At 45.7% G+C, this 15728-nt stretch overlaps 1 protein-coding gene across 1 annotated transcript in view; it reads left to right on the forward strand.

Moving 5' to 3' along the window:
• The window catches only part of SEMA3A (semaphorin 3A), a 365431-nt gene that overhangs the window by 279196 nt on the left and 70507 nt on the right, over positions 1–15728 (forward strand). The window contains exon 7 of the mRNA XM_055000206.1: positions 14948–15090. Within this exon, the coding sequence (XP_054856181.1) occupies positions 14948–15090 (143 nt within the window). The remainder of the gene's footprint in view (positions 1–14947; positions 15091–15728) is intronic.

A 15728-nucleotide genomic window follows, 5' to 3' on the forward strand; every position in this document is an offset into this window, starting at 1 on the left:
TTTAGTGTTGCATCAGTGCTCAGAAATTAAATGGGATGAGCTGAGCTAAAAACCTGGTGCCTTTTCTTCATGATTTCTGTTGCTAAATTAAATTGGAAATTGCACATTCTCTACACACGAATACCAACAGGCTGTCATAATAGATGTGATAACACTGAATAAAAGAGTAATACAGATTATATTTTTTGCCCTCTGCTCTACCAACTGTTGTTTCTATGCCATGATTAATGTGGTGTTATTTCACTAACATGATAGGTTAGTGTAAAAAAAAAAATCATTCCACTAGTGCTTACTTCAAACTTTACTGCCACCATAGAGTTAATCTTCCTTTAGCAGATTTTGTGCCATGTCGGCCTGTGCTAGCTGTGAAAGTTAATTATAATACACTCCAAAAAATCTCCGATGTGACCCCAAGTTGTGGCTGTCTACAAGCCCCAATGTAGCGTATGCTTAAATGGCAAGTGTAAATTAGACGCGGTGAGGGGGGTGAACATGAAGAAGGTAATGAATTGCAGCCATATACGTCGACGTAGGAGTGGATCTAGATGGGGTGAACAAGTGAAGAATGGGGCCCGATCCCTGTGTGCTCATCAAAGGGGTGGGAGTAATTCCAGCGTCGTCTTCTTCGTATGGTCTCCCTTGGGAGACTTGAAGCAAAAGACCGCAGGGACCACAGCAGCCTCCTTCTGACTGGGACTCTCTGGAATCTCATACTGGCTTAATTTTATTCCAGGTTCATCCCCTGACGGTTTGACTCAGATTTAACAATAGCATTGGATGTATTTCTGTGATGAAATTGGCACTGGGGGTCGCCTGTTTTGAGGAGTCCGAGACCCTGCCCCCCTCTCAGAAACGGGCCCCTTCCCCCGCTTCTCCCTTCTCTCCTGCCTCTGGCCTGGAAATAGAAAGGTATAGATAAAAATAGCCACTACATTCCATTTTGCACATTTGAGGCTCTGCATGACAGGAAACACCTCACAGGCAGGGGGAACCCTAAGGATAAGGTTGCCAGCTCTGGTAGGGAAACTCCTGGAGACTGAGGAGTCATCCTGGGGGAGGGCAGAGTTTGGGGAAGGGTGAGACCTCAGTGGGATATAATGCTTTAGCGTCCGTTCATCCCCCCCCCCTCCATAGCAGCCATTTTCTCCAGGGCAACTGATCTCTGTCCTCTGGAGATGAGATGTAATTCTGGAAGACCTCCAGGCCTCACCTGTGGGTTGCCCTTATTTACTGTTTTCTATTTTCTCTGGCTAGCAACTTGAGATAAGAGGGCTTATAATTTTTAACTATGAGCTGTAGGGGGAAAGAAACAAAGACAACCCCTCCTTCCTCTCCTGGAGCTGGTGCTGGATTTCAGGAAGAAGTAATTGCTGTGTTGAAAAATATGGGAGCTCAGATGGAAAAATAATCTGAGCAACTAAAACAGCAATTGGAGCAAAATAACCTTCCACTAATGATAAGGCAATTGATTAGTTGATTCAACAACTTTGGGAGTCAACTGAAACTATTGGTATACAAGTTCAACAGATGGGGGACTAAAATTGCTGCCTTGGAAGACCCAACCATCGCTCATGAGACAGCTGTCTAAGCTTTACGCAATGTCCTCTCTAGCCGAATCTCTCAGCTAGAGAGTTTCACCCAGCATCTCTATGTTCCTAGATGATCAGAAGAGTCTCAAAAGACAGGGCAAAAGAGCCTGCTTGAACTCATGGGGACACGGGTTTGTGAGGCTCTGCAGCCTCTTGCTCATTACCAGTTGCAGAATGAATGAGCTTATGGGATTCTTCGGGCACCAGGCAGAGTAAACAAACCAGCCCCTATATCCGTTCAGTTCTACAAGTGAGGTGAGAGATCATCTTTTACATCTGGCTAGAAAGAAATGGGACTTGTAGTGGGGTTCTAATAAAGAGCAGGTCATGCTTTACTCAGATTATACTAAAGAAGTATCAGTAGAACATCAATTTATGAAAGCAAAAGCTCTTGCAAGACAATTGACTTTGCAATACTACCACCTTTTAAATTTTTAAGAAACTAATGATCTCTGCTAAGTTCAGATCAGGTAATGCAAAACTCAAAAGTCTTTGAATTTACATCCTTGAACGGAAGTGATGAGATCACACTTCAAATATGCAAGATGGATTATTAGTCTGAGGATAGGGTTGAACATAATGCTTGATTAAAAGGAAGGCAACGGATATGGGATGTTTTATAAGAAATCTAATTTACTTGGAGAATTACAGTATAATTTCACTGAACTTTTGTGTTCAGTTTTTCTTCATCATGTAATTAGTCTTTACAGGGAATCAAAACTATTGTTGTGTCTTCAAGAACAAAGGCCTTGGGAACTGATCATTATGTCGCAGTGCAGCCGTTATCCCCATCCCCCCACCCCACCCCACCCCCATCTTCTTCTTAACAGGGTTTTTTTTTTCTTTTTTTTGAGAATAAAGTGTTGCCTTTGACAGATTTCCAGACAAAGGAGTAAATTTTGCTCATAAAAGGGGTAAAGAAAACGGGAAGCTCTGCTTTGATGTCTGGCCTTAAAAAAGCAAACAGTAGAAAGAAAAAGCCAGCTACAAAAGCAATACTGAGATATCTATAAAAAATTTCCAGATATCTAAAAGTAAGTCCATATGCAGTTGACTTCTATGTGTGATGTGTTCAAATGCTGGTAAGTTTATAAGGTCTTCAATCCAGATTTACAGAAGGTGAACTTTTGTCTTTCCAATACTTTCCCCCCCTAGCAGAAACAATCCCCACATGTGCTTCGTACTGCAAGCAAATATGCATTTTTTTTTTAATTACTTTATTAGTGCAACGTTGGTTCTCTCCCTGGTCTTAACAAGTAATTTTGGTTATGCCTCTAAAGGTATTAAACACTTGTTTTTCCCAAAGCCTAAAATCTCAGTCATTTTAAGAATGAATGTATGAAACAAAAGAACCAAGAGTTTATTCTATTTTCTCTCTCTTAGGATTTCTAATTCAATGCATCAAGAGTTTTCTGAAGGATATATCTGAGTACCGCTTCAGAACAATTAAATTGCACACTGCCGATATGGATCAATAATATGTCTCCTCTCCTACATAAAATTGGGCTTTTAGTGTATTCAGGAACAAACAATGGCATTATTCAAATTAGCTATCGGAACTGGGTCGTGAAACCTCCGATGTGCTCGGTGCATAACAATTTGCTTAAAATCCTTGGCGTAGTCACCTCTCCCATGCAAAACCGTTTCCCAGCGATGTGTGTAAGGGCTTCCTGTCCTTTCTGTGGAGGGGGACGGTGTGTGCAGGTGTGCAGGGCCATAACACACAAGAAGCATTTCTCCTCTTCTGGAAAGAACCGAAGAAGCAAGCGCAACGCGACCGTTGTTAGCTTAGAGCTTGGTTTCTACCATGGAAGGGGGGTGCTTCTTAGGGAATGGAGGTCCAGTCCACACAAGGATTGTTGCTTTAGAAAAGAAATGAAAGTCCTTTATTGTGAAGAAATGCCATACTATATTATAGGTGTGGCAGAGGAAAAGGTTCTAGCTATTTATCTAAACTAAGAGGAGAGGAGTCTGCACTTGGCCCTCATGGTGATTAGGGAGAGAAGGAGTTCGCCAGAAGGAAGGAACCCCTGAAGAGTAGCATTCTGGGTAAACAAAGGGACAGCAGCAGATACAATTGTCAAGCTCCCCCTGGCAACTGGCAGAGGATGGCAAGGACTTACTGGATTACATGGGGGCTTGCCAGCAATGTTATTACATCAGATATATTTGCTGATTTCTAGGTTTCCAACATAAGATGGTTTTTAAGCCTCCGTCATATCTACATGCCTCTAGTCACCATCCTAAATACATAAACACATGATCTTGGATGCCTCCCTGAAAACGGAGGCACAGGTCACAGTGGTTGTCAGGTCCTCTTTTTTCCATCTGCAGCAGACCAGGCAACTTGTCCCTTACCTGTCAACCCGTGACTTAACTACAGTGATCCAAGCAACGGTCATCTCTAGGCTAGATTACTGTAACTCGTTCTATGTGGGGCTGCCCTTGAGCCTGACCCGGAGATTACAGCTGGTACAAAATGCAGCGGCGCGTGTTATTAAGAGAGTGCCAAATAAGGTGCATACAATGCCGATCTTACACGAGCTGCATTGGTTGCCAGTGGAGTACCAGATCAGATTCAAAGTTCTGGTATTGACCTTTAAGGCCCTGTGTGGCCTGGGACCAGTGTATCTACGGGACCGTCTCTCCCCTTATATTCCCTGGAGGACACTCCAATCAGGGGATAAACAGCTGTTGGTGGTCCCTGGCCCCAAGGAGGCCCGCCTGGCCTCAACTAGAACCAGGGCCTTTTCGGTCCCGGCTCCCACCTGGTGGAACGCTCTGTCTGCTGAAATCAGGGCCCGGCAGGACCTGCTATCTTTTTGCTGGGCCTGCAAGACCGAGTTGTTCCGCCAGGCGTATGGCTGAGGCTGAGCCTCCGCCGGCCTGGAAGAAAGGGGTGTATAAATCTTAACCCTCCCTGTGAAGGCTGCCCACCGTCCTGTTTTAAATGTGTTGTTTTTAATGTACATGAATTTTTAATTGTATTTTTAATATGTTGTTATCCGCCCTGAGCCCACTCGCAGGGAGGGTGGTATACAAATCTGAAATAAATAAAAATAAATAAATAAACCAATCCATGGTATAAAGCCAAGCTCTGTGTTACCAGCCCCATCTGCTCCAGTCCCCTGAACAGAGATTCTCACCTGCAGCCTCTACCACAGACATTTTTGGAGCTACAGTACACTGCTGATGTAGTAAGCCAGAGTGATACCAAGGGATAAGCTTCTACAAGGAAGGTCCAAGCGAAACTACAACAGAACACCACTGGTGGTCACATACTAGCTCAGCTCAATCAAATGCAACACATCTAGGGGTGGGAACGGTTCACAAAATGGACCTAAATTTGACATGGTCCGGCCCAGTTCGTGGTTCATGAACACGTGGTTCGTGGGACTCACATTTTTCATGAACTTTGGTCCATTTGAGCCGGTCCATCGGTCCATGGTCTGTGAGTCCAGACATCCTGGTGCCAATCTATAAATTCTCTAGGCAAGGGAATGGATGTTCGCAGACCTTCTGCAGCCCTTGGAACATACCAATCCTGGCCCTCAAAACCTTGATAGGCAGCTCTGGCTGCCAACCAGAGAGCTCCCGTTCTTCTTTATGTGAGCAAGGAGCAAGAATTCATTCTTTAGGCAACTTAGAGGAGGGACATTCTGCACTCCTGGGAACACACCAATCCTCGCCCTTAAAAACCTGATAGGCAGCTCTGGCTGCCAACCAGAGAGCTCTCATTATTCTCTATGCGAGCAAGGAGCAAGAATTAATTCCCTAGGCAACAGAGGCATTCCTAGGAACACGCCAATACTAGCCCATAAAAACTTGATAGGCAGCTCTGGCTGCCAACCAGAGCTCCTATTGATGGTTGTTGTGGGTTTTCCGGGCTGTATTGCCGTGGTCTTGGCATTGTAGTTCCTGACATTTCGCCAGCAGCTGTGGCTGGCATCTTCAGAGGTGTAGCACCAAAAGACAGAGGTCTCTCAGTGTCACAGAGCTCCTATTCTTCTCTATGCAAGCAAGGAGCAAGAATTTATTATTGTTGTTGCTGTTGTTGTTGTTGTTAATATCCCGCTCTCCCCACAAGCAGGCACAGGGCGGGTCACAACAGAAGATAAAATATACAAGATAAAATCACAATCAATTAACACAGCTTTCTAATAAAACACCTGCTCACCGTATAAAAGCCATATAACATCTGATGGAGGTGGAGGTGCGGCTTAACCATGCGTGGTCACTCATATATGGGAGGTAGATGGTCAATATCCCCTATAGACATAGAGGATACCGGGAGAGAGGCTCATTTGGTGGAAACCCTGATAGCCTCAACCATACGCCTGGCGGAACATCTCTGTCTTACAGGCCCGCCTGAAGGAGACAAGATCTTGGCAAGCCCAGGTGGCCTCAGACAGAGAGTTCCACCAGGTCGGGGCCAGGACCGAAAAGGCCCTGGCCCTGGTTGAGGCCAATCGAGCCTCCCTGGGGCCAGGGACCACCAGTAGGTGCTTACTGGCTGATCTCAGCACCCTACGGGGAGTATATGGGAAGAGACGGTCCCTAGACAATGGCTGGGAAGGTTTCTGTGTGGTGAATGTGGGGGCTCTTCCCCCACCCTTTTCTGTTTGATTTTGCTTTGTTACAAGTTTTTGGTGCTTCAAGCCAGTGCAAGTCAATTGGCATTTGCGACCCCTAGTATCTACTGGAAGTTTCCTGGGGGCGGCCACTTTAGGGGTCTGTAACTCGGACCTCCGAAATGCAATCTTGGCCAAACTTGAAGGGTTGGCTGGAGGAGAGCCTGCTGAAGCCTCGCTGTGAGTTTGGCATCTTTGAGTATGAAAGGATGGTCATAGGACCTCTGGAAGTGACGGACCACAGACTGATGAACCAGTCCATGAACAGGGCAAGTCTGTGAAAAGTTTATGGTCTGTGGTCTGTAAAACATGATGGACCATGGGCTGATGGTCCATGGGGTTTTTCCAGTCTGTGCCCACCTCTAAATGCATCGTTAATGACTTGTAACCTATGCTAGATAATGATACTCTTCTCTCACAAGCATCGGGGGGCAAACCTTTTCTTGCCCAGAGACAGTCCCCTAATCTTAAACAACTTCTCACTCTTAATCATGTGCTTCATAACACGGACTCTAGGACCTGGGCCTACAAATAACAACAACAACAACAACAACAACATTCAATTTATATACCGCCCTTCAGGACAACATAATGCCCACTCAGAGCAGTTTACAAAGTATGTTATTATTATCCCCACAACAAAAAACCAAGATGCCAACTCTGTCCCCATATTTATTCCAACTGAACTTAACAACATCAGTTATACCATCTCACATTCATTCACTTGTTCATCTTCCAGTGCTGTCAATTGTCAGCAATGCACTTCCACTCTGAACACTGAACAAACTGGTCAGTCCCAATGCAGAAGAATAAATGGACTTGTCAGCATTCAGAAACCAGTGGGAGCACATTTTAATCTTCTAGGACATTCCACTGTTGACCTAAAATTGGCTGTCTTCAAACAAAGAAGCTTCAAGTCAGAGTACAACTGGAGATTGCTTAACTTGAGCTCATTTATAAGTTCAGAACAATGGAACCCCTGGGGCTGAATAGAGACATGGGATTCTTACCTCACGACAGATGCTAAGTTCTGCTCTCATCAAGCTGTATCTTAACTTTACATCCAGACATATTTGTTTGCTGCACCCTTCCCATCTGATCAAGCTGCAGGGTACCTTTCCATCCTGTGGCCCTCCCATGTAACACCCCACCCACCTGTGGATGGGATATAAAGGTTTATTCCTACCCATGTCTGAAGAAGGGAGCTCTGAATCTTGAAACTTGCAGGCTGAGAATCTCGTTGGTCTCACTGGACTCAAATCCTACCGCAAACCAACCAACACAGCTCCCACCTAAACCTACTGTTGCAATGACCAGCTCTACTCTGGGAGCTTGGCCAGGCCTCAGCTGGCATGCCTGGTGGGAGGCAGAGCACAGGACCAAAGCAATGGTACTGGTTCTTAAGGCCTGGCAATACCTCCCCAGTGGGCTGCAAATGTCACCCGTCAGGGCTTGAAGGAGGGGGGCAGTAGGGTTGCCATTCCGCCGGTGGGGATGGGGGATCACCTGCTCCCAGCCTCTGCCCCCTCCCCACTCACCTGGTGGTCTGAGGGTGGGGCCTGAGGAGGGAGGAATCGGGGGAGAGGGAGCCCAGGGAGGCTCTAACTCCGCTGTACCCCTGCCCCCTGAAGGTGCGCTTTTCTCCCAGAAAACTGATTCCAAGAGAACTCCGGGCCCCACCTGGAAGTTGGCAAGCCTGCAGAAGACTCCGGGGCTGTCTTCTCCAAAAGGAACCAGCCCAGGAAAGACTGGATGTTTAAAAAGTGGCGGGGAGGGGACGCCAGGAACGTAAAACAGCTTTTGAAAAAAACAGCCTTTGTGGGCAGAACAAATACATCCAAGTGAAGACATGGTTAGCCTTTCAAGAGAGCCTTTGAAGCCCAGCCTTTGGCCACATGTGCCTGGAGTCCAGCCCGACATGGCATAGGCCCCGTCTCACACCCTTTCTCCCCACCCATTTTTGAGCTGCACGCACATGTACATGCACGCACTCACACACACACTAATGAGGGCCTTATTGCTGCTACTTAGTACTTCCTCGGCCACGTGCCTTGGTTGATGCTTGGGGCTAGCTGTGGGTCGGCAGGGAGGACCCCGTGGCGCTTGAGTGCATGGTGGTGCGTAACTCAGGAGGTGGAATAGGGGGTTTGTGGAGGCTTGGGCCCCCAGCTGATGGTGCGTGCAAGGGCTGCTGGCCGGCTTGGCCTCGCGCTTCCTCTCCAGCAAGCCATCTCCCCGGTTAGAACTTGGCCGGGAGACGTCCCTGAATGGTGTCAACTTCACATTGTTAGAATATATTGAAAAAGAACCCTGGGTTTCTGTGACGTCTCTCATATAATGGCTTAAAAGATTCATTTGGGAATACAACCTTATTTTCTTGTATTGGTTTCCCTGTTGTTTCATTGTGTTTACTGAATAGAAATGCTTGTTAAGGGAGAAAAATCAGATTGATTTTTTAAAAATCCCCTTAGCATTCTCTAAGTGTGAAATGCTGAGATGAACAAAATCTGCTTGCATTACTTACGGAAGAAAACGGGGTGGGGGGGGTGGGGGCTGTGAATCCAATGGACTGGCCAGGTCGGTTAAAGTGTCACTCAGTTTCATACCTTTGAGATCCAGGTGCCTAATTTGTTGCCAATGAGCAGTTAATGGAAGAGAAGCACCCTAAACAGGGAGTTAACAGGAAGTGTTAATTGATTTACAGAAAAAAGATCTTACATAGGAACTGAGAAATGGAGGCTCAAAGGATGACCTGATTTGGAAAAAAAAATGCTTTTCTTATGGTTGTTGTAAAGCAAGTTTTATTTTTTGACTTGGCACGGAGATCAGAGACAGAACTCTAAGCATTGTTAACATTGAGAGCGTTTACCACTGTGGCTTTATCCCCCTTTGATCAAGCTTAATTATACTTTAGTCATGCTTTTTTGAAGTTTGTTATTTTTAACATACTTCAACACAAAGTATTTGAAGCTGGGTTGAAGAAAAGGGTTGTCAGCTCTTTAATCCTAAAATATTTTCTTTTTCTCTTCTTCCCTCCTCTCACCATAACCCTACATAAAATCCAATAGTTAGAAGTGCTGTGTGGGAAAAGAGACGGCACACTCGGGTTGCCGGGTGGGAAGGATCCCTGCTGTTCTCTAATGTGCCCTTTCTCGGTAAAGTGATGGAGGGAGCTGTAGCTGGCCAACTCCAGGTCTTCTTGGATAACTTTGGTGCTTTGGCTACTTTCAGTCTGGATTCAGGTCAGGCTATGGAACAGAGAGGGCTCTGGAGGCTTTAGCTCATGATCTCCACCTGAATTTAGGCAAAATACATGCTTCTTTACTGCTCCTCCTGGATCTATCTACAGCCTTCTATACAGTAGATTAGAGATGGGCACGAACCGAAATACGAACCAAAATTCTTGACAAACCAGGCCGGCTCGTGGTTCATGAACCAGTGGTTCGTCAGAGCCCATTTCTGACAAACCGCCATGAACTTTAGGCTGGTTTGTTTGGTTCATTTTTCAATTCACCACTGCAGACAGCCTGGTGCTGATCAGTTTCCTAGGCAACAGGGGATGGACTTCCTGCAGACCTCCTGCTGTCTTGGAAGTGACCTCCTGCTGACCCGGAAGTGATGATTTCCTAGCCCGGAAGTGACATTTTCACAAACCAAAACAAACCAATTCATGAACTGGGGCAGGTTCGTGAAAGTTCGTGGTTCGTGGTTTGTGAAACGTGACGAACATGAACTGCATGGTTCATTTTTTTTCTGGTTCATGCCCATCTCTGCAGTAGATCGTGCTATCTTGTTGAAGTGTTTGGAGGCAGAAATGGGTATCAAGAGATGTGCCTTGGACTGGTTTAAATAGTTTCTCATGGAACGGACTCAAAGGGTTGCTGCTGGAGACCAACTATCTCCAGAGTGGGAAATACCTTGTGGGGTTGCATAGGATGCAGTGTTATCCCACATGTTATTCAACCTCTAAATAAAGCCTTTAGGAGAACTCATTCATAGCTATAGAATTGGATGCCATCAATATGCAGATGTCACCCAACTCTGTATCTCACTATCCAAATCACCTTGAGATCAGTAAAGATCTTGAGTCGTTGCTTGATGGCTGTGGTCAAATAGCTGAAAGTAAATCAATTGAAACTGAATTCAGACAAGACAGAAGTGATGCTGGTTGGGAAGTCAGAGACCTTTCAGTGTATCTCATGTGACACTTGCAGACTCAGTTAAGAGCCTAGGGGTCGTACAGGATCCAGCGCTACGGCTAGAAAAGCAAGTTAAGGTAGCTGCAAAAAAATGTTTTCCACAGACTCAACCTGGCCTGGAAGATGGCCCCCTACCTTGACATGGCCAATCTGGCCACCTGGGTCCATGCCATGCTAACACCGAGATTTAACTAATGATTGATTGACTCGTGTAGTGCACACTACATAGGTCTCCTCTCTGAGTTAACTTGTAGACTCCAGTTGGTGCAGAATGCTGCAGCTCGGTTATTATTGGACGTTAGGAGGAGCATGAATATTACTCCCACCCTGAACTCACTCCACTGACTACCTCTAAGTTACCATTCTCAGTTCCAGGCATTGGCTCTCACATACAAAGCTCTTCACAGCCTTGGTCCAGCATATCTATGGGACCGCCTCTCTCTCTATGTTACACTATGGCAGCTTCACTCATCTGAACAGGGCCTTCTGCCAGTAGCACCTTGCACATGGGCAAAAACAACAACTGCCTCTACGTGTGCCTTCTCTGTGGTGACCTCCACTTTATGGGCTGCCTGAAAAGGGTCACGAAAGCTGCCATTCTCCTGGCCTTCCACTAATGATGCAAAACTGAATGATTCAGGAGGGCTTTTTTACTCAAATAAGAAAGCTGTAATTTAAAGAAGCTGCCTCAAAATGATGCATCGGGAAAGGGATGGGGAATGACTGTAGACTTTGCTGTATGACCCCGGTGCATAGCTCCTGTGTTGTTTAACGTGTTAATCTTAGAATTACTTATTCTCTGTTTAAGCATTTCTTCAGCTCTGTATTGGATTTCTTCTTGTTTTAAATCTTTGCAAATTTGCATGTATAAATCTTATTATATGTGTATTGAAATATCTTTAAAATTGACTGTACTGAGCCACACTGTGTAATCTGCCTTGAGTCTCCATGAGAAAGGCAACTATAAATAATGTAAATAAATAAATAAAATCCTAGTCTAGAAATCTAGACCTGCTTTTGCCCTAGAAATGTAGTTCATACCTTGGCACTATGATAACTAAAGCATGTGCCAGTGTCTGAGGGATAAAGTAGGGTTGCCAATTACCAGGTGTGGCCTGGAGATCTCCTGGAATTACAACAGATCTCTAGACTCCAGAGGTCAGTTCCCTTGGAGAAAATGGCTGCTTTGAAGGGTGGACTCTATGGCATTACATCTCACAGAGGTCCCTTCCTTCCCCAAATCCCACCTTCTGCAGGCTTCACCCCACCCCACCAGTCTCCAAGAATTTCTTAGTCCAGAGCTGGAAACCCTAAGAGTTAGTCAGAACAAGCGGCATTCCTTCACGGGATATTTGAAGTACGTTTTGTAAGCTTCTGGAGTTCCCTGCTAGGTCAGGTTAGCTATTTACTTATTTATTCATATCATTTATTGTCTTCCTTTCTCATTGAGTCTCAAGGTAGATTACCAGTGTGTAAAAACAATGGGATAAATACTGCTGTACTTGTGCAATAATAAGATGAAGAATGTAACCAAACCAAGAGTACCGTCAGCACCCATCTAATCTTCTGGGCTGCACTGTGTTCCAAGCGCCACTAAAGGAGCCTGTGCTGGGTCCACAAGAGGCTACAGGGGGTCTTGTCCCTGCAGAGCTGCATTCAAAGCCGCATCAAAGTAACAGGATGAAGAACCACACGGGCTCAAGCACTGGCGGGGAGACTGGAGTCAGTCGCAATGCAGGCATGAAAGCCCTGCCTGCATCCACAGCAGAGGGCACTTGAGAGGCAGGAAACAGAGTGGCTAGTTGGTTTCGAACATGGATGTTATCATATATTATTTATTTAATACTGTATTTACTTGAAAGGAAGAAAACCCTGAATATAAAATGACCCCTCCCACCCAAAGGATTAGGCACAAAAAGAATGTTATTATTGGACATAACTGCAACTTATATATAAATTTAAGATGATCCTCTTTCTCTTTCTCTCTCTCTGTTTGATGAAATAAAATCATAAAATCATAGGGTTGGAAGGGACTTCTAGGGTCATCTAGTCCAACCCCCTGCACAATGCAGGAAATTCACAACTACCCTCCCCCCCGACTGCCCCAGTGACCCCTGCTCCATGCCCAGAAGATGGCAAAACACCCCAGGATCCCCAGCCAAACTGGCCTGTGGAAAACTGCTACCTGACCCCAAGGTGGCGATTGGCATTACCCTGGACATGTAAGAAAGCCACGAGAATTAAGCACTTATGTAAGCCATTCTTCCCTCCTCCTCTTGATCTGCCCAGGTTCACAAAATCAGCATTGCTGTCAGATGGCCATCTAGTCTCTGCTTAAAAACCTCCAAAGACGGAGAGCTTACCACCTCCCGAGGAAGCCTGTTCCACTGAGGGACCATTCTGTTAGGAAGTTCTTCCTAATGTTTAGCTAAAAGCTCTTTTGATTTAATTTCAAGCCATTGGTTCTGGTCTGAGCTTCTGGGGCAGTGGAAATCAGCTCTGCACCATCCTCTGTATTGCAGCCCTTCAAGTACTTGAAGATGGTTATCGTATCCCCTCTCCGTCGTCTCCTCTCCAGGCTAAACACACCGAGCTCCTTCAACTTTTCCTCATAGGACTTGGTCTCCAGACCCCTCACCATCTTCGTTGCCTGCCTCTGGACATGTTCCAGCTTGTCTATATCCTTCTGAAAATGTGGTGCCCAAAACTGAACACAACACTCTAGGTGAAGTCTAACCAGAGCAGAGTAGAGCGATACCATCACTTCTCGTGATCTGGACACTATGCTTCTGTTGATACACATTTGCCTTTTTAGCTGCCACATCACACTCCTGACTCCTTGATCCTTTTCACACATACTACTTTCAAGACAAGTCTCCCCCATCCTATAATTATACATTTGATTTTTTCCTTCCTAAATGCAGAATTTTGCATTTATCTCTGTTGAAATTCATTTTATTTGTTTTAGTCCAGTTTTTCAGCCTGTCAAGATCATCCTGTATCCTTACTCTGTCTTCGACTGTATTTGCAACCCCTCCCAACTTAGTATGATCTGCAAATTTAATAAGCATTCCCTCTGTTCCTTCATCCAAATCATTTATAAAAATGTTGAACACAACAGGTCCCAGGACTGATCCCTGAGGAACTCCAGTTGTCACTCTTCTCTAAGAGGATGAGGAACCATGAACAAGCCTTCATGGGCAGGGCTTGGCAAAAACAGCACTCAAGGAAAACCATAATTGTGTTTGACTCTTAGATACGGCTGGTATGTTGATATGGGTTGTTTGGTGTTGATCATTTGACAAATCACAACAAAGCAAAGTAATGCAAAGCCAATGCCAGAATGTGGAAATGGTTTTAAATTTCCCCAGAATTCTAAGCAAGCATTGACCACCTTCATTGTTACTTAGGGGCTGATAATGTTGCATTTATTAAGAGCAGGGGACATCAGGAGAGGCACAGCACATGTTTTGCCAGCAGAAGTTTCCAGCTCTGTCCTTGGCATTTCTTGCTAAAAGGGTCCCAAATAACAGCCAGGCTGGGAAAGAGCTTCAGGTGTTGGTACCAGTCGCGGTTTGACAGACATACCCTATTTCGGTAGCAAGGATAGGAGAAGTTGTTTGCCTGGGATGATGGCTGAATGCTACAGTCGGTACAGGGTGAGGCATGGAGACCAATGGTCTGCCTCAGAAGAAGGCAGCTTTAGATGGGCATAATTTATTGTTTTAGTATCTTTTTATTTATCTAGTTTGTTCTTCTAAGGAGCTCAGTGTGATGGACATTGTTCTTCTTCCCTTTTCCACCTTCCTGTGGAAAACTGTGTGGGCTAGGTTGCTCCCCAGTTTGTTTCTGCAGACGCACGCACTGGTTTAAATGTGCTCCCTGCAGGCACAACTCAGCTGAAGGGAATTGCTCCTTTTTTAAAAAGAGAGAGCTCAAAGACATTCAGAACAGCACCCCAAGGGGAGGGAGCATTCCTGCCTTCGCTCAAGCCATTATCCTATGTGAAAACAGCACATGGGGGGAGGTGGAGTTGTTTTGCCAACTTCACTGCTCCATTTGGAGCTACAAAATCAGTGAAATGGCTCCCCTTGCACACAGTTTCCATGCAAGAAAACAGCATTGGGGGAGGGCAGGAGCCTTTCCTCCCCCCGTGCTGTGCCATTCTGAGCTTGGTTTCTCCCCCCCCCCTTTTTTTTTTAAAAAGAAGGAGTTCCCCTCAGCTGACCTGTGTCAGCCGGGAGCACATTAAAACCAATGCATCACTGTGCAGGAACCTATCATGTAGTGAGACCCTGAGAAAGAGAGATCGACACAGAGGGGAGTTCAACCCCTCTATCAAACACTCCAACACTCTGACTGCTCTTCTACACTGGCACACGAGAACTGGAATCCAGAGTATATTTCTATAGCCATCCTCGCCATTGCAATCATTTATGGGACAAATACTGGGTAACATGAAAATGAAAATGAAATTCACTTCTGTCCTTGTCTCTCGTCCACCCATTACAATGCATTTTCTTTTCAGATCCACGGTTTGTCAGCACCCATCTGATCCCAGAAAGTGACAACCCAGAAGATGACAAGATCTATTTTTTCTTTCGCGAGAATGCAATTGATGGGGAACATTCGGGGAAAGCCACACATTCCCGAATAGGACAGATCTGTAAGGTAACGTGGATGGATTGGATTGGAAGGGAATTGATAGGCGGGGGGGGGGCATTCCCTCTGCCTTGATTTCTGCTTGTGTTAGCAAACCAAGTTATTTCTCTGCCTAGAAAAATCATAACAGACTTATTTATTACAAGCTCAGTTCTGAATACTGAAACTCCTTACTAGAGATGGGCACAAACAGCAGTACGAACTTTAAAAAGCCACGAACAGCCCACTCTGCTGTTCGTGAACAAGCTGTTTGTGAGGCCCCGTTCTAAACAAACAGGTGGCCTCATTCGTTGCTGTTCATCAAGCCAGACAATCTGGCACCTGCAATCAGTTCCCTTGGCAACCAGAGGCAGGGACTGCCTGAACTCTGTCTGAACTCCTGCTGTCGCCCTGGAAACCCCAATCTAAGCCCAATTTAGCTTGATAGGCAGGTCTTCCTTTCGAATGTGGAGCTCCAAATTTGTTACAAGGAAGCAAAGAGCAGGGGGGAGGGGGGCTCCCAGCTCTGGGTTTGCAGACAGTGAGGGAGAGAGTTGCTGTTGAGACAGGGAGAGTGCATTGGAGCTTGAATTTTCTTTGTGCGTGGTGGGATAGGGATCTACCCCTTCAAGTTCCAGGGCTGCTGCCAGCTCTGGGACCAAGCTATT

This window comes from Eublepharis macularius, chromosome 16 (assembly GCF_028583425.1).
Source record: "Eublepharis macularius isolate TG4126 chromosome 16, MPM_Emac_v1.0, whole genome shotgun sequence".
In the NCBI taxonomy this organism is placed as follows: domain Eukaryota; kingdom Metazoa; phylum Chordata; class Lepidosauria; order Squamata; family Eublepharidae; genus Eublepharis; species Eublepharis macularius.